General features: G+C 39.1%; 1 protein-coding gene across 3 annotated transcripts in view; it reads right to left on the bottom strand.

The window, feature by feature from the left end:
* Nucleotides 1-7,396: 7,396 nt before the first annotated feature.
* Nucleotides 7,397-27,524, bottom strand: part of LOC142076066 (mucosa-associated lymphoid tissue lymphoma translocation protein 1-like) — a 35,629-nt gene continuing 15,501 nt past the window's right edge. The window contains exons 8-17 of one of the 3 annotated variants that reach the window (XM_075138436.1): nt 27,353-27,379; nt 26,184-26,219; nt 24,142-24,345; nt 18,170-18,347; nt 16,721-16,795; nt 15,534-15,661; nt 11,907-12,056; nt 10,287-10,444; nt 9,373-9,435; nt 7,397-8,523 (exon numbers count right to left, since the gene is read on the bottom strand). In XM_075138436.1, the coding sequence (XP_074994537.1) occupies nt 8,059-8,523; nt 9,373-9,435; nt 10,287-10,444; nt 11,907-12,056; nt 15,534-15,661; nt 16,721-16,795; nt 18,170-18,347; nt 24,142-24,345; nt 26,184-26,219; nt 27,353-27,379 (1,484 nt within the window). In that variant the 3' untranslated portion in view covers nt 7,397-8,058. Of the gene's footprint in view, nt 8,524-9,309; nt 9,436-10,286; nt 10,445-11,906; nt 12,057-15,533; nt 15,662-16,720; nt 16,796-18,169; nt 18,348-24,141; nt 24,346-26,183; nt 26,220-27,352; nt 27,380-27,524 lie in introns of all 3 variants that reach the window. The other 2 variants (XM_075138435.1, XM_075138437.1) reach the window with 2 other exon arrangements.

The following is a 27,524-nucleotide window of genomic DNA, read 5'->3' as shown; positions in this document are numbered from 1 at the left end:
CTTCAGGGAGTGTTTTAATAGTAATAACTTTCTCACATGAGAATTGAAATAAAAACTGCTGCATGCTAAGTAGAATCTGCACTTTAGAAATATCTTTTTGCATCCCAGAGAATGAATGACCTCACAACCAGTTGTCAAGCTGCATGGAAGCCAAAAACCCAAGAAATTCAGCTTAGAAACATCAGTCCAAAGCTAGAGGCCAAGTTTGGAGGACCACCAGTGAATGGAAACTTACAGATCCACACAAATTTCAGAGTTGAATTTATTGTAGATTATCAAGTGCTGAAGATCTGAGCTGAATATGCCCAAATCAAAAGGAATGGACATCTGATTATCTATTACCTTTATGTAAAGCAGTGCTAGAGTTGAGAGAGGATGCCAAAGAATAAGGTGCAGATGAGCTGTGACCTCTTCCATCCATCCACAATCCAAAGTTTAGTGAATATACCTACTTCAGTCAAGTGCTCCCTTTCCACAGGAAGAGGATAAACCAACAAACTTCTTCAGCCAAAGCTTATACAGACAAGTCTTGTGGAAAAAGGAGTGTTCTAAGTGCCATTTATTGTGAAATTAAATGGCAAAGTTTAATATTAACATTAAACACCAGACTAGGAAGTTTTTTAACTATTCATCAACTGCAGAGCAGCGTAGATAAAACAGTGTCCAGGTCAGCCTTAGAACAAGGGGTTGCACTGCCGAACTGTCGCACATCCACCAGAAACAGAGGATGACACGCAAATTCTCAAGCAGGAATTTGGAGGTAGTCCCTGCAATGTGAGCCCAGTGTGCCGGACTCAAAGAGTTACGGCTGGAGAAAGAACGTCAAAAAGAACTTGGAAATTCAGCGGATAAACAGATCACCCAAAGGCGTCCTGGGCTTCTCAAAAGGAATGGTGCTGGTGCTTGCCAAATGAGTGCTCAGGCAGCGGTGACAAACTTAGGTGCACAGATGTGGATTCTGTAAAAGGATATCAATTAAAAACCAGACCACGGTGGAAATGAGAGTTCGGTGGTTGTTTGCAATACACTTCTAATACTCTACACTCATATTACATCTCCCATGCTTTCATTAAGAGAAAATATTGCACTGTGTTAAGGCCCATTTAAAACAATGAAAATCATATATATATATGTGCACATAAGCTTCGTATTTTTAAACAAACACGGTATGCAGTAACTAAGAGTTATAATGCAAAAATATTTCCGTCATTTTTAAATTAAACTTATTAACAATCTACAGAGTTCTTCAAAAAGCATCCTTAGAATTTATGGCTTTAGGTGGTACCAGGAGATTTAATTTATCACTTTGGCTCATCAGGTAAAAGAGTTCATGACTTAATTGGCTCTGTGCACTCGATCGAGTATTTATTTCACTCATGTTTCTCTGTTAATCATGCAATTCTGCATGAATTTTCTCCTGCTGTGTTTGACAAAAGCCAGCTCCCAGCAAGCGGGCGAGTTCTAGCACTTGCAATTTTTGTGCCTCCGAAGTCCTTCACTACACGACAGCAGTTGAGGCGGGACGGTATTAAGCAGCTCTTTCTCCACCGCTCTGGGGGCCGCCCCAGCAAAGGCCAGGAGGGGCGCGGGGAGCTGGCGGTGGCTCGCTGGCCTCAGCCTAGGGCAGAGCAGCTTCCAGCGGAGAGGCCGTGACAGAGAGGCCACGGGGGGCAGCGGCACAGGTCCGAGTCCAGCGCCGGTTTTATGCAGCTGGGTGTTGCCACTCTTTCTGAAGGGCTACAGAAACAGAGTTTTCTCTCTCTTTTCTATACTTCCTACAGTATAGAAACGGAATAGTTTAACGGGGGTTTCGCTGACATTTATGAACTACTTCTGTTGGGCTCACAGTTGTCTCACCTGACCCCCCAGGAATAAGAGACACTCCTCAAAAAAGAAGAGCCAAACAAAATACATTGCACACAGGTAGGAAATGGTTTGCTCCCATACATCCCATCAGAGGAAAGTGTGTTTTAACACATGAGGGAGCTGCTGTGTCATAACCAGGATTATGCCAGGGAAGATAGTATGACAGAAATTAGCGGGGAGTCTCCCACTGTAATTTGTAACAAGTCCTACCTCCGATTTCTGTGCTGCAAAACCCACTCCACCTTCAACCAGCAAATCATTTCAGTGATTGCAATGCAGTGTGCAAGCAGCTGCAGTTCTCTGCCTGCCAGGACAGGTAAATGGCTTGGCACGAAGCACAGCTATTTTCTGATTAAAATGAACCCATTATTTCCACTAAAAGCAGAGCTGATAATCTAATGGGTGTTTCAAATAAAATGTTTTCTTTGCAACTGCAACATTGAAAGAGAGTCTGTGGCAGTTTTCTGCATATCACTAAGACAGGCATAAAGCAAAACCTACAAAACTTTGACAATCAGCAAATCAATATTTTATAGCTACTCTGTACCTTCCTTGAAAGACTGTAATGCTTCTTATAGACAAAGAAAAAAATCAAATTTGGTACATTCTGACAATCTCAAAGCAGTTCTTAAAAATTTCTGGACCAATCCTCAGCTGGTCCTGTGAGGCAGGTATCATGGGTACTACTGGCATTCAACAGAAGGGAAAAGAAAGGAGGAAAGCTGATGGGCATGAAGACGGCAGGATATGAACAGAGAAGAATCCTGGGAACACTTTAAATACCTACCGCACTGAAAACCAGCACATTCAGAGGGGAATTAATTTGAGCAGTTTCAGCTCTGTCGAGGCTAGACAGATAGGCTTCTCCAGGTCTCTAGGCTGCCTGATGGTCATCAATAGGAGAGAGGCACCTCCCTCCACAGGGTAACTTGTGCCGTCCTACCATATATGCCAACACACATCCTCTTACAGGATGTCAGAAAGTAGAGCTGCCTCATCTTTAGAGAGGTGAAATACATCCTAACCACCACGTTAAGTCATAAGAGAGCCCAGGAAACGTCTGAGAGCTGTTTGATCTTATGTGTAGTAAAGTAATTTGCATAACAGGTTGAAGACTTTCCATACTAATGTCAATTGACTTTGAAAAATGAAAGCAGGGTGCTAGCAAATGACAGAAATGATTCTGTCTAAAGAACGGATGGGGAAGTCCTAGCCACTTCCTCCTGCATCCGCTGCAGATGCGGGTGCGGAGGCTGGTCGCTGTGGCCGCACACCCCCACATGGGTCCTGGTCTCACGCTCACCGTGCGTGGCAACAAAAAAGGATGGGAGACGGCATTTTTTCTTATTAGCTCTTAAAATAAGCCTGGTATGACTAAACTGCAGCAGTGGTACTTTAGAAATTAAGTAACTGCTTGATTTCCATAGCATGGAGGTGTTCTTACTCCACTCCTGTACTACCTGTACTATTGTAATTACTAAACTAAAAGGATGATCAAACTTCACAAAAAAAAAATCCAAACGCCCAAAATTCCCAACCCCTTCTCCCACAGCTGATACTCTAAACCTATCTCCAATTCATAGCAAACACCTCAGATCTCAAAATGCCACGCTCCAAAAAGCGAGCAGATCTTCCTCTGTCTGAATTAAAATTCTGTGCAAGGAAGGCGTAATACTGAGATGCATTATACTTACAGTAGTCAGGAATATATGTCAAAGTGAACATAGCCCTGAAGCTTAATGTATGTGAGAGCTGCCAGAGCTATTAATTAGCTGACAGAATGAGGAAAAGTAGTTGATGCATGAACAAAAGCAACAACTAGAGACAGCAAAAGCAGCAGTGAAATCTCTTAGTGAAGATACACAGTGTGGATGGTCTTCTGTAGCCAGAGACAGTTTAAGGACTCTCAAGATAAAAGGTTGTTTCACCGAGGACGTAGCTTGCAGAGCTTTATGTAGATACAGAAGGTAAATTTGCTTATACCATTTCTGTGGAAGATATTTCTCCAATCCGGTATCAACAGTGCTTTGATTGGACTGCAAGAGGAAATGACTTGAGCAAGTCAAAAGATGGAACTATTCAAATACCTCCTGCTGTTCAAATAGTTGCATTTTGAGAGAAATAACAATGTCTCATACTGGGCAAAGAAAACTCGAAAAACTCCATTAGGTCAATGCACTACGTGAACTAAACTGAGGATAAAACTTTACCCATGGTATTTGGCTATTGTCTTCCCACAATCTCAATATTAGGTACAAAGTTCACTGGTTTCCGTGACCTCTGGTGTCAAATGGTGCAATCCAGGAACACCAGCTGATCGTCTCTACCGCAAGAAGGTTTCAGATCCTAGCTGTGCCAAAAATCAGGTCAGAGAATTACTGCAGTTAATATTTCTAGCCAGGGTCAACCTGAGTTCCAAAATGATATTCTGACCACTTGATGCCTTCACGATGTAATAACTGTTCTGACGTTCTCACAGTGTGTGACAAATGGTGAACGGTGCGCTAGGACAGACTTATATGCAGACCTGTAAAATCCTTCCTACTAAACCTACCAACAGCATTATGATTTTAGAGTGCTATTCAAGAAACACCTCAAGAGAGAAATCTTCTGCCCTACAGAACTTGGACAAAGTGGAGAAGACAGAAAACGAAGTGGACTAGCAGAGAAAGATGCTCATATAGGACAACACAAATGTCTTACTGCTTATAACGGTACGGATCTCCTTTGGCGGGTTGCCACGACGCAGAACGACACAAGAGGATGCTTACCCAAAGCCACTGGCAGCTGGTGCCGTGTTAAATCCCAGCACTGACTTCTATAGATCGGCGAAGAGCATGGCCAGCATAGTCAGCAAAAGCCAAGGATGTGAAATTCAAAACGCAGACCAAGGACCAAATGAATCCCAAACCATTAACTTTGGAGAACTCTTTCTTTATAAGCCTCTCACACTCCTCTATTCCTATCGCTCGCTAGAAATAGGATCACTCTCAGAAGTTTAATGCTGCATTAACAGCTTCTTGCGTTTAAATTACTCCACCTTACTGCAGTGTAGGGAGGGAAAATGGAAGAAGTGTATTGGCCTTTCTGAAGCATATGAACTCTTCCTTTGCCAGAGAAGCCTGAGCTTATCTGGATCACCTTAAAACCTTTCTTCCAAACCTATTCAACATCCAAAACCAAATAACAAACACGTAAGTAACTTACCCTAGCAGATACTTCAAGTAAAAAATAAGTATTATCCCCAAACAATTGCACTTCAGGGAAAAAACCCCAAGGCTTCAGTTCAGAAAGGGCATCACAAGCCACAGAGAGCTTTAACAAATGCCTAGGTTTAGTCATGTATTTTAATCCCACTGATTTCACAGGGATTTAAATGTTGGCTTAATTTATGCATGCTGCACTTTTAAAGTGCTTTACTGGATATGGGCCAAAGGAAAGTATGTGTCTTGCAGCTTGTCCTTAAGAACCGGAATATTTCACCCTTAACATCAATGATTAAAACAGTCAAAGCAGCTCCTAAAGGCAGTGATACAGTAAGAAAATGCCTTTCCATCCCCACTCCCTTTCTAAGTAGGACTCAGAACGGCAGTTTTCCTCCACAGGCCCTACTGCCACAGGTAGAGTTTTGTCAGACGATTTGCACAGGTCCCTCTCCAATCTCTACAGTTCTGTGATGTTCTCTTCACCATGTTCAAATATAGCTACAGTGCAAGCATCTTAGGTATAGATCCTCAAAGTTAACCAGTTCCTACCTAGGCTGACAAGGACTGCGTGCCATCGGAGCACGTACTAAACCTGAGAACTAATCGACGCGCGTTGGAGCTCTCTAGTAGCAAGAAGCTCCCCGCGCGCCGACCAGCTGTGCCACCGCCAGGCACCAGCTGACTGCCCGCAGCTGGCTTGAGACCACGCCAGGGACACTACTCGCACATCAGCACTGCTGCTCCTGCAAGCCCTTCCCGTGCCACGAAGGAGCGCGCCTGCAAACAGACAAGCAAATACAGTCAGCGAGCTCCCCGGCCTTTCCCTGGACAACTTTTAAGGTTTAATAATTGGCTTCTTTCTCTATCCACATTTCTCAAGGAAATTGTCCAAATATTACTGCAACTCATTTGGATACCTTTGTGAAGTGATGGAGAAGGATCATTTAGGTTTAGCCAGCAGTACAGTTGGGATATCAGAAGCTAGAAGGCACATAAACTTGCAAAAAAAAATCTTTTAAGGTCATAGTTTGAGAAACCTGTACAGGCCCAGGGGGCAGATATGTTAACTTGAGCTGAAGCTCATGATTCAGATTTCCCCTTCCTTTTTGTTAAGGAAACTCTTTTATTATACGCATTGTTTTAACACAGTTTGAGGGTTTTTAAACTGGGAGGAGTAGAAGAGTATAGCAACTACGTATGCACAGATATATCGTTTTGTGGACAACAGTTTATTACACAGTAAGAAACAGAAAAAGCTTTTATACAAATTAGAAAACTGTGACAAAGTATCAGCTAAATATTACAGTACTAGACCATGTCTCAAACTATAATTTTTCATTTATAAGTCAATTACACAGAATAATTAATGCACAGGTACATCCCATTCATCAATAAATATTTCACTATTTAATACCCTCCAAAGGAGAAAGTCAGAAACTCAAGCTCATTTGCAGATTAGTTTTTATTTGAATGAATATAAATTCATTTGGCCTGGAAAACAACTGAGTAGGGTTTTTTGTTTGTTTGTTTTTTAAAATCACCACAGAAAAGCAACGGCTGGTGTCCAGGAACACCATCCCGGGACCTTTGAAGAACCCCAGAGTTTTCACTCATCTCACCCATTCATTTTTAGCCTTCAGCATGTCTTACTGCCTGACTAACTATACAATTTGCTTGCTAACAATACTTTGCTTGCTATGAACAGGCACTTTTTCCTCACGTTTCCATTTAGTGTTCTTGCAGAACATGAAAAGACAGCTTTCCAGAATCAGATCAGTAAAAGTCCTAAGTGTGTAACATAAGAGAAAGTTTATCATAAGAACAATCCACCACAGTACGAATCTGTGACTTTGCTCCCTCTGATGATTTATAAACTAGTTCTCTTACAAAACCAAAAAACCAACAAAACAAAAAAAAGCGGTAATGTTAGTTTACTAGCTCAGTTCAGGTTTCGTCTTCCTTGCACAGCTCTTCATCCATCTGTCACTTGCTGCCAGACATTGGACAACTGACCATGACAGAGGAGAACACGGGCAAAGCTGATTACTAGCTACATCCAAGGGACTGGAATGTCAGTGACTGATCCTAATACATACAGGAGGAAGGAAAGAAACTGAGGCTTGAAGGAAACATATTCTTAACACTGGAATGTTAAAACACGGTATCTTCACTTCTGTAAAAGCTCCCTCTTTGCCCAGTTCATTTATGTTATGTGTCATTTTATATACTCAATAGGAGGCTGTTACAACATATATAAACACATAAAACCTTATTTTAATGCAGTATGTAAAAAGAAACCCCTGGATATTGAACAACTGAAAGATGGAAGAGAGAAAGGTGTATTTATCATTTTGGGGCTAATGGATTTTTTAAAATCATGTTAAATCATAGAGGACATGGAAATTAATTTTCCTCCTTAATTCTGTCAACATTTTTTCCTCTGACAGCTATACATGTTTATCTTGTTTTTGTATAGGATAAGCAATTCCCCTCTGAAAACATTAGATTTACGAAACATACATTTACAGTAAATCTTACAACTCCAGCTGGTACTGGAGAAGCAGCTGGGAAGATCCAAGGCTTTACTATCTCAAGAGAAACTCTGAAACCACAGCCAGGCTTTTATGCATTCATCCCCTAACAGAGATTGGCAGCTTCCTCGCAGAAATGCATGATTGCCTCTGTTCGTTAGCTGCCTGACTGCCAGAGAATGGAATAGGAAACTCTGAGGAGTTCAGGTTTTTCCCTGAATCAAATGTCAAACGGTAGGAGAAGGAAAAAAAAAAAGCCTTTTTCATTCCTAAATCTATCAGTTCAGTTTTGTCTCTTTGGATCTGAAAAATTTTCATCACAACCTCGTTCCCAGTACCACCTCTAGGTTCTCCAATCCTTTGTCCTGAAGCCCCAAACTCCAGGAGACAGATAAGCAGAGTGGAAGGTTCCTTATTCAAGGATGATACTGTGGTCTATTCTGAACACATCACAGCTACTGCTGTTTAGAGAATCTGAGGTTGTCAGAGAGAAGGAATTCCAGATCAACAGTATCATCAGTGGTTTCTACTGGTACATTACTCTTTTCCACAGGGGGTGAGTAATTCCGTACTTCATGTCTTGAAGCTAATATCCTTGAAGTCCCATTGCAAGAACACGCCTCTGGTTGTCTGATGCTGTCTGAGAAAATACGGTTTGGATGGTAAACACCTGGACAGGAATTTGGCTGGCAATGACTAGGGACGTAGTATTTAGTTGCCACTGGACTTGATTGTATTTGATTATGAAAAGGATTATTAGCCATGCAACAGGTCTGGAGACAGTTGTTATTTTTGAATCCATGATGAAGGCCTAATTTAGCAATAAGGGGCTTCCCAACATTAACTTCCTTTCTTTCATCCATTGTATCTTCTATTCCTGGATACTCATAGTGCAAGCAAACAGTGAAAATCAACTGTTCCTGCAAAAGAGGAAAGAGAGGAGGGCGGGGAAAAAAAAAAAGAAAAAAAATGTTACACTTCTTCCCCAAATAAACTACATAGGAAACACTTAAAGAGGCATAGTCTGCTGGAGAAGGAGACTAACCTTTTTAGGAGCTAAAGACACATATTAGGCAAGACTTGTTTACTGCTCACCTGATAGTCTTTACTTCTAGAAGCACTTATATTACACTAGCTGCCAAAAGCACTGAAGAAGAGATACCAAGTGATGTCCAGCACAAATGTTCATGACACAAAGATACAGAGATAAACTTAACAGTGCCTTCAACTTATGTTGAAGTGAGAACCTTTCAAAAACCGCATGCCCAAGAGCACAGGTTGGACTGGAAGGAGACGATACGTAACTTTTGATGATGATACATAATTTTCACCTCCTACTAACGACTTTGTAAGATGCAGCTCTGCTTCAGGTCATGTTTTTCTTGTACTACAGGGCATAGGAACATCCCCACAGTGTGCAATAGCTGATCTTCACAAAAATAATCATCTTGTCAAAGTTCAGTACGGGCCTAGAAAATACAAAGTGCCTTGCACGATGGTATCAGATTGCATATGCATTGCTTCCCTGGCTTTTATTTTTCAGCTAAGAAACTAAAGTCACTAAATTGTGCTATTGGCCATTTTTTCCCTCCAAGGAGCATGTTGCTTATTAGGCAGACAATATACAGCTACCTCAACAGAACTGCAAAGCAACATGGTTAATCTAAATTATCTGAACAAACTTGTGAGGAATAATATATATTAACCCTTAGTTTTTGCAGTGAACTTAGCCTGGTGTAGAGACAGTGTTTGGGAAGGTCCTTTGATACCAAATAGCTTCCGGTTTCCTCAGGAGTTCCTTTATTGGCCTCTTTAGGATCCACATCCAGGTCCTGTTGCAAGAAAAAAAAGAAAACTTAAATTAAGGTACGGAATTTGTAGATCATAAAATAGTTAGCAGTATTTCTTTTTATAAAGTCAGCATTTTCTTCTTCTTAAAAAGAAGGAAAACATCAATCTTGGATTACTTGCAAAAACTGCTGAAATCACTGTTAGTCACAGGCACAAGGGGTTACATTTGAGTAGGTTACCCTCTCGCTTCAGGGTTGCTCTTTTTTACGTAACTTCTACTATGAAGTACAGTACTACAACACTAATTCTGTGGGCTAAAAATACATGTATTTATTATGCACATTAACTCAAATATTTTATTCATAAAGTATCAGAAGTCTCCTGTTTGTTCTATCTAAGAAGGTTTTCTGCCCCATGTCCTCTTCCACAAACACCAGAAAAGAAGGGTTTTTTGCCTCAAGGAGCTTTCCGTTTTACTCGTATCCTTCACTTACTGTGATCAGCTGAGTAATATCAATGGAACTGGACAGGACCACCCAAGTGCAAAGAACTGTAAAACTAAAGTCTAAGAAACCTTGTCCTGCAAGGCAGATGTGTCCTCAGCTCACATAGGAGCTACTGACATTTAACTTCTTTAATTAAATACAACAAATACTTGATATTAGACATTGAAAAACAAAGGAGACTTTGAAAAAGATGACCCCAAATTAATTTTAATGTATTTTTATATATATTAAAAATATGCATTAAAAAAGAGACACACACATGTAAGCACTTATTTCAACAGTTTAGACCCATTTTATTACAAAAGATGCAGTTCGACATGGACAGACCAGACAGTTTGCAATTTCAGTGGAGGGAGATCACTGAGACATCAACAGGAAGCACTTACGAGTGCAAAGTCTGTAACGTAGGCTCTGCAAACTACTATTTCAGGGGGCTTCTTTACTATTCGCGTGTAGATTATCATGACATTGGAAAACTCGGCTGCAAACCCCAACTGAATCTGAACACCGCATCTGAATTCAAGATACATACTTTCTGGAAGCTCTGCAAATAAATAACACATCATTACATTCTAAATAAAACTTAGCATATGTATTTTCTATTTTTTTATTTTGTTTTTAAATACAAAAGTTTTAAAAGACCTTTTCTTTCTGCCCTCCCGCTGCCTATCACTTGCATATCCACGCTGAAGCAAACCAGCTCAGAAGCTAACCAGGCAGCAACAGTGTTCGCCGGTATCACACGGTAACTGGCAGACACTGCCAGAGCGCGCTGACTCAGCTCCTGCTTCGCAGGTTTCTTTCCAATCTCTGGGCAACTAGCAAGGCAACATTTACTGTAACTCGGATATAGCTTACTGACCCAATAATTGGTTTACGTTTCTGTAATCAAACCAGTAAGGTTAATATGGTATATATCCAATATACAGGAGACACAGCCATAGCATTAGAAGAACTTTTGAATTTGACAGCAGAACAAGTTTCAGGTTAATTTTTTTCCTCTCACAGCCTATGCACATATTCACAAAGCCTAGCCCGCAGCATTTTTCTTCTTTATGTTTTGGATCTTTCTCAATCCATAGGAATGTACCTGAAAGTGCTCAAGGGTCAATGACATCACTCTGTGTCTATATGCTTTGTATGGATTTTTCTACTCCCACTGGAGGTGGATTATTTAACATTATCATAGACATACCTTTATACAAATATAAAGGTTATTCTCTTCCCAAATTCCAAACACATTCTCTTCTATACATGGCTTAAAACAAATAAACCATAAGATAACATTATATCTTTACAACTTTTGTTTTGCATGTCAATCATTTAACAACCAAGAATTAAGGGCTTGATTCCACAAATAAAAATTTACACGTGTGAAAGAGTCTGCCTACATGACTAGTTGTCTTAAAAATGCCACCCCTGACCCTCTGCCCAATCTCTCAAAGAAATTTTAAAATGTTCTCCAACATATTTAGGTGAAAAAGATAGAAAGGTCTTAAACCCCACTGCCCTTCTTAAAAGAAGTCTAGAAAGCCTGGAACTGATCTCACCCTTATTTTAGTTTTCTTAGTTGTATACATTAAAAACTCCTTTTCATCATGCGCTTTTACCATACAGTTCACCCGGCTATTTTAGGTGACGACTTTAGAATGAGATTAATGATGTCTTAAAAGTGTCATTGTTAGACACAAACAGATTACTGGGAGATTATCCCAGGAGGTAGACATCATACAAGTCTCCCCTACAGTTTTTGAGTGGTCTTAAAATATACTTACTCAGGATGAGTTCTGCATGTCACCTTGTTCATTATAATCTCATGTAGAGGTAAACCCCAACACAAAAACTTCCAAGATCTGAACATACCAATGAAAATTCAGCTATGAACTTGAATTTCTTCCATTTCCGTTCAATATCACAACCCACAGACTAGAGATTATTAAGGAAGGACATCCCCTTATTTTTCCCATCGTGCCAGTAGGATCTTCTAAAAGTAGACTGTACTATACCATGAGCTTTGGCCCACTGTAGGTTCCGTGCCAGAGACTCTGCAGAAGATATGGTTTGTTGAATGGGATCAGTTAATGCCCTTTTCTCAGACAAACTGCTGCGGATCTCCAAAGCTTGCTTGCCTTTGGTAAGGTGACACTTGCCCATATCTAAAAACAAGATGCATATAGTTTCTTTCAAAATCAATGCTGCTGAAATTCGAACTGAATTAGGTACATCGCTGCAATGTGGTCTGGTTGCTATGGTTATGCCAGTATCAGCACTTCCATAAAAACCTGTCGTTTCAGAAGTATTCATTGCTCAGCTATTCATTCACTTAAGGCTAAAACAGCATGCCAGATGCCTGCAGAGAATCCCGAGGGTTTTGCGTGTGTCCTGGTCAACATGCTTACAGGTTTTTCAAAACCAGTTCAAGCAATATCACAGCTCTGATTCAGTAAGTCCTAATTAAAGTGACTAATTTGAAGAATGTGAATAAAACCATTGGAGGGGATTTCTAAAGAATTGGAGGCAAGTGGAGTATTTTAGGGGTCGATAAAGGGGCCAATACTGTTTATTTAACACCATCGCTAATGACCTGGATGACAGGAATAGCGTTTCCAGCAGGCCAAGGGAGGTGATCCTTCCTCTCTGGTCAGCACTGGTGAGGCCACATCTGGAGTGCTGGGTCCAGTGCTGGGCTCACCAGTACAAGAATGACATGTACCTACTGGAGAGTGCAGTGAAGGGTCACAGAGATGAGGGGCCTGGAACACCTCTCATATGAGAGAAGTATGAGAGAACTGGAGCATCTTTTGTATGAGAAGATGCTGAGAGAGCTGAGACTGTTTAGACTGGAGAGAACATGGCTCAGGGGACTTCTTATCAGTATGTATAAATACTTGACGAGGAAAAGTAAAATAGACAGAGCCAGGCTCTTCTCAGTCAAGACCGGTGACAGTACAAGAGGAAGCAGATGCAAACTGGAATAGAGAAAATTCCACTTAACCATAAGAAACAACTTTTTACTCTAAGGGTGATCAAACACTGAGACAGGTCGTGCAGGGAGAGTGTGGAGTCTCCATCCTTGGAGACATTCAAAACTCACATGGACAAGGTCCTAAGCAACCGGCTCTAGTTTACTCTGCTTTGAGCAACAGGGTTGGACTTGACAATCTCCACAGGTCCTCTCCGACTTTAACCAGCCTGCGATTCAAATTTACTCCAATTTATTAGGGTCTCCCTATGTTTAGTTCAATTACATTTAAAGGTGACATTTTCAGATAGTTTTGCTGCATGCAGAAAGTCAAAACCTATGGCCTCAAAGTGAATTAAAAAAAATCCTGGAAAATTTCCATTTACGAGTTCATAAAAAAACGAAGGCTATTTACATGGAACACTTTTAACGTGAACACTCCTTTGGAACATCTTCAAGTGTCACAAGTGCACCAATGTCCTCACTAACACCCAATATCTGGTAATGCTGACAACAATGGTTCTCATGTTGCCTGACAAATCAATCTTTCTCTCCATTCTGAGTTCAAGAATGAGATAAGTAACAGGTCACACATCAGAACATCTACAACATGTGACATTTACCTGGCAGTACAGACGAAGCAGTAAGAGTCGGTCATATTTTACGGGACATTTGGGGAACTGTAGGGAAAATGGGTGCTGGCAGAATTGTGACGTGTTCTTATGGGGAACCACGAAGGTGGGGGGAAGAGGAGAGTGACATCTCAGAGAATACTAACCCACTTAACACCCAAAAGCAATGACAAAAAGGATGAGGGGAGGAAGAGGGTGAGAATATTTTTGGGTGTTTGTTCATTATAAAATTTGTAAACTCATGCAAGTTGAAAGATTGATTGAAGTTGAAAGACCATTGCAGCATACAAGCGGGTGTCTGTTCTACTCCTACTCCTGCCTTGAACAGGCTGACAATGGGAGAATGCGGGATAAAAACTAAAGACGTAGTATATACATATACTACAGATACAGTATTGATGCTAGGATAAGTGGATTACAGGGTTCTCTTTTCACAAAACAGTAAGTCAGAACGTCCCAGAAGGCAAGAAAGATGAAGGAAAGGGAAGATATTGGGGCCTGCTTCAAAACAGAGTTTCAGGAATGATGGCTTAATGAATTTGGGCCTAAATAGAGCAGCTGGTGAGCATCCAGCAGGAGGAACTTTATCAGAGCTTCTGCCAGGCTTTCAGGAAACACAGCTACAGCTAGCTGCAAATGAGAGGACAGCAAGTCCTCAAATTCCTCCTTTGTATTTAGATAATGGCAAAATTGGGTAGTACCATAAGCAAATAAAAAATACAAATCTTAATGCAAAAAGCACTTTGCTTGACTGCACCTGGCAACATCGCCCCATGGAGGGGGTGTTGGGAAATCAACTTCAGCCGTAGGCTTTGGAATAATCATTTTAGTTTTACCATCTACAGATCCTATTTCTTCAGGATAATTCTGAGATGTTCTGAAATTTTGTTTAACTTTTCACAGAAACTTCATGGAAAGTTTAACAGATAAGACTGAAAATACAGAATGGTAAGTTTGTTTTATGGGATCTAGTCAAGCAGCACACCAACTATAAGCAAAAAGACAGAGAATATATGTGAGAATATATACCAGACAAACAAGCAAATGGTAACGAAGAACCATCACATTTCAATTTACATCCTGGGGGTATGCTGGATTCCTATTGCTATCAATTTGACATAAATTCCATGCTCATATTTCAGCTAGCCAATCAATGATCTCTTCCCTTTCCTCAGTAGAGCACTGACAGAAGCTCTGTCGGTTTAATCTTTGCATTTCATTTTCAACAGTCTGACCTGTTGACAGCAGAACTTTACCATGCATTCACGATCCTCTTGGATTTTTTTTCTGCTTTTTTGGATCCTTGTCAAAGGACAGACTGAGCACAATTCTGACACCTGCAGTTGCACCAAGTACACTGGAAACCACAGCAGAACTTTGCTGATTACGTACATTACCTACAAATAACAGAATCTTATACAGACAGCTCTTTGTTAATGGCCATATCTGTTCTTCTATGTTTTCAGCAGATGTTTGCACAGAAGCAATACATTTTCCCTCAGCAGTTTTCACTTTAGCACTTTTCCCATCAATTATAAAAGACAATTACTGAACCAGGATATTAAAACAGTGGATTGCCCTTTATAGTGCACTTATACCCTTTGATAGAGAGCAAATAATTATCATCACTCTAGCACTCTTTGAGGTAGGTAGGAGGCAGTTAATTGTTTAAACGAACGGGGAAATGACTGGACTACCACTAGCAGCTGACGCCACAAGACAGAAGAGTAATTTCTGTGGATGGACAATTCAAAGCTCCGTGCAGAAAGACACTCAACACAAATAAGGTTCACTAAAAAGGAGAGTATAAAATTGATCGCTATTAAAGAAGCTCAAATCCCTTCATAGTATCACGATCTTTGTTAATGTGCTGCCCAGTAGCACCTGCTTCTTGATAAAAGCTGCTATTTTAACAAAATGCAACAAGAAAGAGCTTAAAGTAGTGTAACACATTCACCACGAGAAGAACGACATTTAAGCAAAGAAGTTTCTAATAATGCAGGCTGAGAAGACTGTTAGTGCAGTAAGCTGGAGTTTACCTTCTGCAACCTCATCAAGCAGTACAGTAATCTTCTTGTCTTCTAACAAACGGTCCTTCAAGAACTTCATGAAGATTCCATTGGCCAGCCCCGACTGCTGAATTTCAAAAGCTTCTGCTCCTTGGCACCTATGAGATCACCAATATCAGATAAGATAAAAACACTGAAACATCTGCATGATTAAGATCAACATGAGGACAAAAGGAGTAAAGGTATATTGGGAATGGGGGAAAGAAAACCTACAATTTGAAAACCAGGCGTCAAAGGCCAACCTGCTCTTCATGTTCTTTTGCAAGCAACTCATTCTGGGAAGATTTCACTTACAATCAAGCCACAGACCAGAGCTGATGTCAAACTGTTTATATGAGGAGCTTAAATTTCTCATAGACGACTTCATTAAAGCTTTTGACTACTTCTATTCAACAGCTTTTGCACTTGATTTGAAAACCGATAGAGAGAAGTTATTTAGCTTTCTGCTTAAGTAACCTCTTCCAATAGTTTCAGTTGCAGTTGTAACTTTATTCTTTACACCTAGAATAAGAAGCACAGGGGCCAATCTATATGCTACTCCTCCAATAATTCATCCATTTATATTTTTAACACATTTTTTTCTAGAAATTTAACTTGCATTAACAGAGGACACACATGACCAAAGAGGGTACAGCACGTAGGTTATAGTTCATCAACTGTTCCACAGTACTTGACCTTCTGTACAAGCTCACAGTGCAGTAAGTATCGTTAGGAACACAGAGGACCTAACTCCCCCTTCCCCATCAGCACAAAGAGGGGTCTGAGGGCAAAATTTGCTTTTTTCTTCTCTGCATTTTTTTCATCTCTAATAAATAATACTTAGAGGAGTAGAGCACTCCCACAAGTAACCATTAGAAAAAGATCAGGAACACTGTCCAGCAGTTTCTGGTTGCTGAATGCAGTTCTCTCACTGGAGTTACCCTGTATCTGAATGGGAATGTTAAATACTGGGAATCATTATGCATCTCCACAGTCAGACTATGGAACGATTCAAAGAACGACGTAAAAAAGATAGTATAAGGACACAGATATGGATATAAATTACTGGTCCTTTAATGCCACAGTTAGTATTTTTCAGGAAAGATTAGCTATACAATCTCAGTGGTCACTTCTGGCTTCAAAACCTCTATGGCATAGCAGGAGAAAAATTTCCTTACGTTGCATATCCAAAAACAATGTTGGCCGTAACCTTCAGAGCATCTAAGATAAGAATTGTGTCATCATATTCATTTCTGCAATAAATGGAAACACAAAAAAGTAAAATAATAATTTGAGAACTAATAATGGTAACAAACTCTACAGTTGTTCAAAATACCAAAACAGCATAGTTCAGAAACAGTAATTTTTTTCTCTCCTACAATTCTAGAACGAATCCTGACTGCTAAAAGACAAAAATCAGCATAGTCAACATTGAAGTCAATGTATTGAAGACAATGTAAAGACACAGTCAGATATCACGCACTACCCAGATGAGAGCATGCTATATTAACCAGTACAGAGTTTGGCAACAATCTCTTCAAAAATGATTTCTGATAACTAGTCATTTTAGGTTATAACAAAAAACTGTATGGATTTTTTTTTTTTTTCTTCTTCAAAACATGGTTTCTGCATAGTTAACATGAGGCTTATGTAGCAGTATTTCCTATTTGGACAGCAGATTGTGAAGCTGAATTGGGTCACTGGCATTTCATTAGCAGTGAAGTTTAGAGGCTCTACAAACACTACAGCACTAGCAATTTTCTATTATGAAACATTCCTTAGAGACCAATTTTCAGAAGTGCTGACTGAAGAGCTGATTTCAAGTGCAAGTTTAATCAGGCATAGTCGTCTCTTAACACTGAAAGAAAAGAGTACTTTGTTCAGAAAAATCCGACAAACCAGTTGATTTTTAAGCTCTAAATAAAGATACAACATCCCTAGCATAAAAACGTCCACAAAATCCATGCCTCTGAAGAGTTCTAAAATAAGCACTTCACTTCGCCCTTCTGTCAAATTAACATGCCTTTGATCATACGGATTCTCTTTCCTCCCTGTAATGATGATGGTTAATGATGCAAGGGGAAAGGGTAATTTTTCTTCTTTAAGATGCCTAATTTCACTTTTATCTAATAAGACTGACGCTTTATAATTTTTAAACAACAACAAAAAAAGAAGAAATGAATGTCATTCAAATCAAGAGGCAAGTATCTGCCCATGGAAACAGAAAGTCTAATCACCAGCTTCACATTTCCATCCAAGGCCAAGGGCAAAATAAGTCTATGAATGAATCCCATTGACTTTAAAAGCACTCAGATGCAGGCTGTGAATTCTCAGAACCATGAACTTTCAAGTACAGTGAATTCTCAGCCTAGACTAAAGATGTCTCTCAGTGTGAAGTCCAGCTTTCTCTCAAGATCCCTTCCTATTCTCTCAAAGTGGCTGTTCAGTTTTATTTGTTCATTTTTAAAATAGGCTCAGTTTTAATCTGTTGCTTCAGTGAATAAACTGAACTTCACAGTTGGTTCCCAAAACTACAGTAATTATACCCTCTCCCTCTATCATGAAGTAAAAACATCCCTCAAACATCTAATGTCAGTTCTCACTATTCATGAATGATGAGATTATACCTTTTCCGACACATATCCAGTAGGAATACATTAAGTCCTGTCTCTTTTTCCTGCATTAGTTTGAGGATATTCTGCACACACAGACAGTTTGCAGATCGGTAGGGATTTGGAGCATCAACAGGAACCATGAAACTGTTTCCATAGTTTTCGTAGCCATGGCCAGCATAGTATAACAAACCTAAGAGTTCAAAATACATGTGACTGAAAACACAGCTCAAGAGTACATTGGAACATTTCCATAAATTTTAGCATGGTCAAAACCTTCATGCACTATGTTCACACTACGTGTCTGTGGGAGCTTAAGATGATTCAAGCTACTCCAAGCAGTTTTTTTAATATCGATATGCCTTTGTTAATACAGGAAGGAAGGGGAGGCGGGGCAGGGTGAACTATGTTAACATCAGCTGCACAATACACAGACAACAAATTAAAAAAAAAAATCACTCATGCAATAGAAACAATTAGGTATTTGCATCAAACACACAAAGTTAAATACTCTTAAAACGCTTTAAGTAGAATTATGACCTCTAACAGAAATAATCTGTTATGTATGACATATAACTCACAGATATGAACAAGGAAATGTGCCAACTATAAAACATCTTCTCCACATGTGCAATTACAAAGCTTTGAGTAGCACGGGTCAGTGCAGATCTTATAGATAGAAAAAAAGTAGCACTGAAGAGTTTGAATGGATTTTTTTTTTTTTTACTTACCATTAGTCATTGGCAATTCTTAAAAGTACTTTAACTAGAAAAAAAATCAGAGAAAAACCTTGCTTGCACTATGAGAACATTTTGCAAGTTTTTAGTTTTGCTGTTTCCTCTGTACAGTCAGTTTCTCCATTTGTTTTTGTCTTTTTTATAGGGAGGGATAAGAAATATTTTTACATTTTTGGGGGGGCGAAGGGGGGAAGATTATTCCGTGATCATGTTTGGTAGGACTCCAGAGCACACTCCCATTACCAAACTACCAATAACTCATTTTTAGTTGATTGCATTTACATCTCTTTACAGATTCATGACTCTTGTGGGTCTACTAAACAAACAAATTCTTTGCATGCTTACCTAGACACAAAAGATTATCCTACAATCATCTCCCTCGTGTCAATACACAACAATATTTTGTCTACAATATTTTAAGATTTAAAATCTTCAATAAAACATGCAATAGTTTTGCATAAAGAAAACTTACAATGGAATGAAAAAAAGCTTTTCTTAACCCTGAAAAAGGGAACTGCAACCTAGGGCTTAGATTTTACTTATACGAATAAAAATGTCAAATATTAAAGTCATATCAATCTGCAGTAAGATGAGATGATTTTAGCATTAATAATCTCCACTGCCATAAAATGCAGTAACCAGAAGCTTGTATGATTGAATGGAATTTTCCTATTGTCTGTTCCCAGTTCTGGTTTTGCTTATCTATGGCAAGTTCCATCTTCCAAAAAGAATTTTTATTTATCTATACAAAGCAGGCTATGGGTCAGATCTTCACTTAGTACATAGTGCTGCAGCTGAGTAAAAGTCAACAGAGATATGACACTTTACGCTAACTGGAGATATGGTCATCTTATGTCATTATTCTTACTAAAAATAGCTGTGAAATTTATGTCACTACAAAATTTGAATATTCAGAAAAAACAAAACAAGCCTTACCCTAACATACTAAAATGACCCACATTTAAATCAGCTTGCGTAGGTAGGTATGCTAGATATTTTTACCTTTTCATTACAAATAGCTACAACAAATGAAAATACTTCTCTCACACAGCCCTGCACTTTTTGTAAAGGAATACCAAGATACAACTATAGCCCTTCAAACTAAGCCTTCAGTGCTCTTTTACTTGCAAGCTCTCAAGTCATTAACAACTATGCCAAGACCTTGCAAACTGCTCCATTCAATCAACAGTGCTCAATTTCTTTTTATGGGAAACATGCACAGCCAAGATAAGCAGCCAGCAAGTGCATACAAGGTAAACTCTAGGATGCAAGGCTTCACCTCAACAAAGAGCCTAATGGTTATTCATCTGTCAGAGTCTTGGAAAATGACAACAGCTTTATTCAGTTAAAGGTTAGATTTCTAAAGGGCACAGAATTTAAAGTGTATGATTAAAAACCTAAACAAATAAAGGTACTATTGGGCTATTTATAAGATTCCAATAGTTACCTGAGACCGGGTAGTTTCAAGAGAGTTAAAAACGAAGTTAAGCGCCAAGTGCATGACTCCGTGTCAGGTCCTAAGTTAAAAGAAAACTGTTAAATTTGATTTCCACAGAGTTTGGATCTGGACCTGGATGAAGGTTATATTTGAGATTATATATATCTGACCGTATGTTAGATATGTAATTGGACTGACTGAAGGAAACAAGTCTCTTTAATGTAAAGCATGATTTATCAGAGTATTTCCTCAATGAATAGAAATATTTCAGAAATAACAACTACATTTCTTTTATAACCTTGGCATATGACTGTGCTATGCTGTACCTGCAACAGTTAATATGTTGAGCTCAAGATCAGAAATAAATCTCTGCATACCCAGAGTAAGTAAACATGTTTGGAGGGCCTCATTAGACACTTTGACACAACAATTTTAAGTAGGCTCAAGTTCCTCATAGACGTCAGCATTTAAGTGATATCTGCCCCTCTCTCTCTCCCTCTTTTTTTTTTTTAAAAAGAAAGCAGCCTAACTATTTTTAGCCTTTAAAACATATGGGTCTATGCTTTTACCCTTTGTGGAATACCATATTAATTGCAGCCTCCATTTAGAACAACATAAACCAAGACATTAGAGGAGACAATCATCATCACTTTGTATACTACTCCTGCTCTTAAAGAACACCATCTGAAATGCCACTTTCCTGGCAGTAAGCAAGAATTACACAATGTCGTATTAGGCATCATGAATATGTGTAACAAGGACTAAACAGAAGTAGCCACGATGCCTCTTCTATTTGGAGCTATGCCCACTAAAAATGCAATAAATCATTATCTATTTGTGCACTAACAGCATCTTTTATATGCTTTAAGCCATTAATAGCCACTATCGAGAAAGAACAAAGTAACCATTTAAATTGAAGTAGCTATTGCCAAACACTACTGAAAGAATGTTCCGCTTACCTTTCAGAAATATCAACTGGAAAAATACAACTGCAAAAATGTGCCTATGAGAGCTTTCATATGGTGCTGGCGAGAAACTCACTACAGCCTTTCAGTGTTTTATTTTCTAAATTCATGCCAACAATTACAGAAAAAAAATTGAGAAGGTGCAAGAATCTAAAAGCTCACTCAAATGTATAAGCACATCTATTTCCCAGGGAACAAAAAAAGAAAACTGCTATCACAAAGTCTACTAAACTTTACTGCCATAATTAGTCTTCATGTCATGCAAGTTTTGGCTCTGACATAAATGCCCAAATGTCAGATCAGCCAGTTCTGCACAGACAGAGCATCAGGTAACACACCATTAAAAAAGTCATACTAAGAAATAATGTGACCTTGTGTTCCAAAAAAGAATCAAATAATGTTTTCTTGGGTAGGCGTTACTACAGGAATTCTGCTATTTAAGTAGGACAACTGGCAGAACTTTTTGGTTTCTGTTCTAAATCATTTCTGGAGTCGTTTATGCAATCTTAGCTTTTAGAAAAATGACAAAAATAGTGGCAATCAGCAGCAAACTCCTCAAAGCCCACAGAAGAACTTTTCTTACGCTCCAAGCCAGGTCATTCTAGGCCTTTTCCATGCAAGACATGAAGGTTTTTGTTCTGTGCATCAATCCCACCGTGCCCTCCCCCAGCTAGCACAGCCACCAGTTCTGTCTTGTGCTTTGTCCCTCAGAATCAAGTTTATGCAAGACAAGGAATCCCAATATATGAGTAATCATCTAAGAGTCAATGCATATCAGTAGTAGCAATAATAACAAGTAGCAAGTAATAACAAAGAGTCAGTAAATAAGATTACAATGCCTGTTCTCCATCTGTACAGTAATTTTATTTTAGATTATAAATCTAAACCAGACCCAATTGGTTAGTCATTATCCCAGCAGAAGGCACCTCACGTGCAGTATGTGGAGGAGAGCTTAAAATTCTTATTAATACTCTATTACAGGTATCTTATAAATGGATGTGTGACTCAAATAACAAAAACTTCCAGAAAAAAAGAGAAATGTGTTGAACACATCTTCCGGTATGCATACTTTGCTTAATTTGTCCTCTTATAACTTAAACCAATATTGATGAGATGCTGCAGTACAATCATTAAAGTGATGCTGCAATTTAGAGGTGAGAGTCTTGGATTTTTATGGGGTGTTATTTTTAAGTCTCAAGAGTTTAAGAAAAAGGAAAAAAAAAAAAAGAGGGCTGCTGCCTGCTTAAGCAGCATACCCACTATTAAGCTTTCCATCTAACGTGCAAAGACACATAGAAAGAATAAATTTTATACTTTATATTCAGACTTTCCACAGAGCTGTGAAACAATAGTTGTACGTGAGTTGTGCCCAAACAGGAATCTTAGTATTCAACTCAGTAAAAAGTCCTTTATTATTAACTGCAGAAAGTCAGAACCTGAAGTCAATAGCTCACTGAGTTCTCGGTTAATGCCTTTCCTTATGCAAAGTATATTCTGCAAAGAACAATGTGAATTCTTCTCTGTTTTATTTTACTTCTTTAAAGTGCATAGACATAACTTAAGAGAACTACATTTTCATTTTACATAAACAAACATCTTTTCCATTTGCTTTTTGAAGGAGAAATCCAGGTTTGCACAACTCTCACTCCCTGTCAAGGACATTATGAAAAACTCTGTGCTTGCCAGGCCAGTATCACAATAACTGAAAGGAACCAGCAATTCAAAATCAGGATTTCTACTTAACCTGAAAACTTGGCAAAAAAGAAGAGGGCAAAAAAGATTGCATCCAATCCGTTAAGTGTTACCCCCTAACTCTAAAGCACGATGTTTTTCTCTTATTTCTGTACTGCATATTTTAGTCTGTAACATCTTCATGAGAGAGATGCTTTGCTACCAAGTCCCACTCTCCTGCCCTCCCCACCCAACACACCTGGTATCAGAGTGCAGCTCACTGTCAAGGCAAAGACAAGCACCCCTCTTCCTCTGTTCTTTACAGAGCTGGCGAGCGAGGACTGAGAGAGCAGAGCAGCCCCTCCCAACGAGCGCCAGAAGGACGGAAATCCAGAAGGAAAGAGCATTCTGCAGACATCCAGTAGAAAGACAGGGGATGAATGGAAGGGTCCCACCAGCAAGCCCAGAACATATTCCATGCTTACTTAGGGCTGTTCCCCACCTCCCCACAGAAATGTAACCTAGCAGTCTAAGTATGCCAAGGGATTGGCCAGCCCTAACCAAATCATTAACTTGCAGGCACGGGGAAGGGAGGAGGACAGCAGAATAGAAGTTTACGAAGAAGGTGTTTAAGAGGTCTCCTAAAAGCAGCGAGGACTGCTGCCCAAGACTACGTGTATACTGCAGTTACAGTTTTCAAGTAGTCTCGTACTCTCGTTTCCATTAATACACTAATACAGGTGACACAACAGACTATTCTTGCTCTTGCTAAAAGACTACTACAAACTAGTACTAATGACTTCTTAGTACAAATGTGCATCTTCTGCAGAGCATGTTGTCAAAGATGCTATACAGATGCAGCAGCTTTTAGCAGACAAACACATCAGTGCTATCAAACAAAAAAGTGCATTGCAGTTTGAGGTGCGGTTAAAGAAAAAAGTTCAAACATTTTATCCGTTCTAAGAATAAAGAAACAACAACATTTTAACCAAAGTCAAAGGATATGCTGGTGGGTGTTTTTAACTTACTTTTCCCATTCTACCTACATGCTATTTACCATAAAGTTTGTTTTGCTATCACATATATAGTGAGCTGGCAGAGGTACATACCAGATGTTTGTGTACTTGAAACATCATAAAATTGACCTACTTCAGAAGGGGTATCACATGTTCTTACCATATACTCCTTTGTCCAGGAGAAGTAAAAATTCATCCACTGCATTTCGCATCTCGGACTCAGTAAGATCCAGCAAAGAAACAACTTTGAAATCCAGCTGTCTTAGCAAATTGGTCAATTCATAGACATCTACCATCGGAGCCTTGAGCTGGGGGTGATTCCAGTAGCTCATATTTCCTATTAACAGAGCTACCTTGTCTGTTGCTGCAAAGACAAAGGAAAAACAAAACCACAGCATGCTTATATATTCCATGGGTTCAATACCTTTAAATTTAATTTCTTCTAAAGTGAAAATAGTATCCAATCTCACTTCAGGCACAATATTTTATATGATTTTAGAAGTCATCCTACGTCAACAATACAGCTCAACTCTCTTCTCATCCAAAAAAACCAAAAAAACCATTTCAGCATGATCTGACAGTCAACATATCTGAACTGTGATGCATCTCAGACTGGATAATCTGTCAAGAAGTGAGTCACTAGGGCTATCTCCCATTTCTTTCATTTTTCTGAAAGCACAGACTACTACTGAATTCCTCCATGCAAGAAGAAATTTAATAAACATGGAAATTCTTATGTCAAGTTGCGAAAGCTACGGCCAGTATGCTTTCCCAAAAAACTCAAATTTTCTTATCCTTCTTAAAAAACAAACAAAAAGCCACCACACACAAAAGACCATTTTCACATCTTCATCTCCCATGTCCCGTCTCTCTAAAACACAGTACATTTAGGTGGAAACTCTTAGAGGTCAGAAGTAAAAAAGTTTGTTAACATTTCTTTTCACTGTTGCTCTGGTTAAAAACAATTATACAGAGATACTAGAAATTTACAAAATTCGGAGGGAAGTCTACTGATATACTTTGAGATACATTCACATTGATTTTAATACAGTCAGAAGTAATTCTGTCATAAGTAAACAAAGCAGCAATGAAAAGGGAAAAAAGTCACATTGACAGAAATGCTTTAGAGACCACTAGCCTGATTTTTATCCAAAAATTGCACACTACAGAAAGGCACTTATTCAAAGCAAGGCATTTCCTCTCTGGTTTGTTACTTCTCCTCTCCAATAGGAATTATTGTCCCACAGCTCCGGTGGCAAATGAGATCGCATCTATGCCCCAAACCTGCTTCAGAGTCAGTACGCCCACACAGCTAGATCCAGAAGAGAATCTCTGTCCGTAGCCTCAACGTCTGACATTTCACCTCCTTCAAACAAGATGTTTTTAACATTTTTGCAGCTGGAAAACCTCCAAGGTCTTGAACAGTGTAAACTATTTTAAACAGCAGAGACTGAGTGACAGTGGCATACCGTCATTGAAAAACATTTTTAAAAGTACAAGCCTTCTAATTAACTTAGAAAAGGTGAATCAGGACTGGGGAGCACTTACACTCCCTCTCACACTGATGAACCTGAAAGAGCGGTAAAATTTTGGGAGAGGCCAGCAGCCTTTCCACCTCGTTTAGCATCGACAAGACAACATGCCTGACCACAGTCAAGTCTACCACGCAAATTTAAGAATGTGATTGAAAAACCCCAGCAACTATTCGTCATAACACAACACACATATGCTATCCATCTATCTTTATGAGCCTCAGCTCAGGATCAAAGCACCTACACACTGTGCATAGGAAGAGCTGAGCTCGCCGGGCAGCATACCCTTAGCAGACAGAGTACCAAGCTTTTTTATCACATCATCCTAATACCACTATCTCCAACTGTTGAAGTATTCAAAGTAATGGAGTAACACACTGGCTAAGGTCGTGGCCACAGGAATTTGAAACAGTAAACTGAAACAGATGAGAAGTTGTAGACGCCCCACCGAGTCACTAAAAATACTGGTGCCCTCACCACAGTTTACTACTGAAAGGGCATGCAGGCATTATAAAGGACTATAAAAATACACAGAAGTCTCCCTCCCTGCAGCTATTTACACGCACTACAGTTATTTCACTAGCAGTGGCAGAAGAAGCAATATTCAGAAGTAAAATCCATTTCCTAGATATGAAATACATACATTCATCACAGCTACAAAACTACTTACCAACAGGTCTGTGATTCGATTGTTCTTGTAGGTCTGCTTGAAATAAATTAAAAGAGCAGATTGTCAGTAACTACAGTCATAGTTGCCAATGTCAGAAAATGAACCCCATGTTCCATACAGCCAGTCTATTGGTACTGCTTTGCCTAGTAAGTTACTAGTTTAAGACAAAAAAAGTACTCTTTTTTTTTGTTTTGGTGGGGTTTCGGGGTGTTGTGTTGTTGTTGTTTACCTGATTTCCTCCACCCTCTTCCAGCAAACATAGCCTAATAGGATATGAATAGCTAGTTCTACAAATTAAGAAATAATAGATGCTTACAGTATAATTTTGAATCTCACAAACGGCACATCAGCATTTTCAGTAACACCCGAAACAGTTCATCCTCTCCAAATGAAATGCAGACATGCAAGAGAGGGGATGCTTAGCAGGAATGACCATCTGTGAAAATTCATTTATTTTGTACTTCACAGAGGGATGGTAGAGCCAATGCTCTGCCAAGAGGAACAGGTAAGCGATATGCCAAAGGGGTACACTTTGGATAATATGTTCTGTATCATGACAGCACCACTTCAGTGACTAAAACTAAGTCTTGGCAAAAGTAAACATATCTTTGTTGTCTAACCCAGGAAATTATATGACTTGTGATTTGAGATTTTGGGAACACTGTATCAGGGATAATCCATTATAGAGTACTATTCCATAGTAACAAACATCAAACAGGCTTCAAATCACATTAGCTCACTCCAACATGAATTTAAGAAATATACCAATTCAACATATCATGCGTGACAGCCCGACACCCCACATCTTTTTCTCCTTAATCATCTGAAAAAGCAGCAACATACTAAAACTTAGAGTCCAAAGAAGCCACAGACATGAAAGCAAAAGATAATTCCTTCTGTATTTGTATAAGTATAATGCAGTGTAAAAGAGCAGTTTTGTGTGATTTTACAAAGATAACAGCAACCCTATAATTCACTATATTCTTCAAGTTAATTTATTGGAACCAGATGGTTGTGCTGCTCTTAACGTGAGATCCGCCCCTATTAAATCCCCAGTTATAAATGCATCCAAATAATGTAAACTATATACTGTAACCCAGCTGGGCTTCAGTGATTTGTAACATAAAATGAAGATGCGAAATTAAAGTTTTTCAAAACTTATCACTTACCTGGTTTTTGAAGATCACTTAGATCTTCTGTGAAGAAGTACACCAATAAAATCATAGTTTAAACAAGAAGCAAAAAGTACATTTTTTATTAAGAAAAATATAATAAGTGTCATGCCATTATTAATAGAAGCCGAATGTTAGAAAACAAACCACCTTTCTAAAAGGTTGCATT

Source organism: Calonectris borealis, chromosome Z (genome assembly GCF_964195595.1).
Source record: "Calonectris borealis chromosome Z, bCalBor7.hap1.2, whole genome shotgun sequence".
Taxonomy (NCBI): domain Eukaryota; kingdom Metazoa; phylum Chordata; class Aves; order Procellariiformes; family Procellariidae; genus Calonectris; species Calonectris borealis.
Note: the sequence above shows the minus strand (reverse complement) of the source record. Positions and strands in the feature narration are given on the sequence as shown.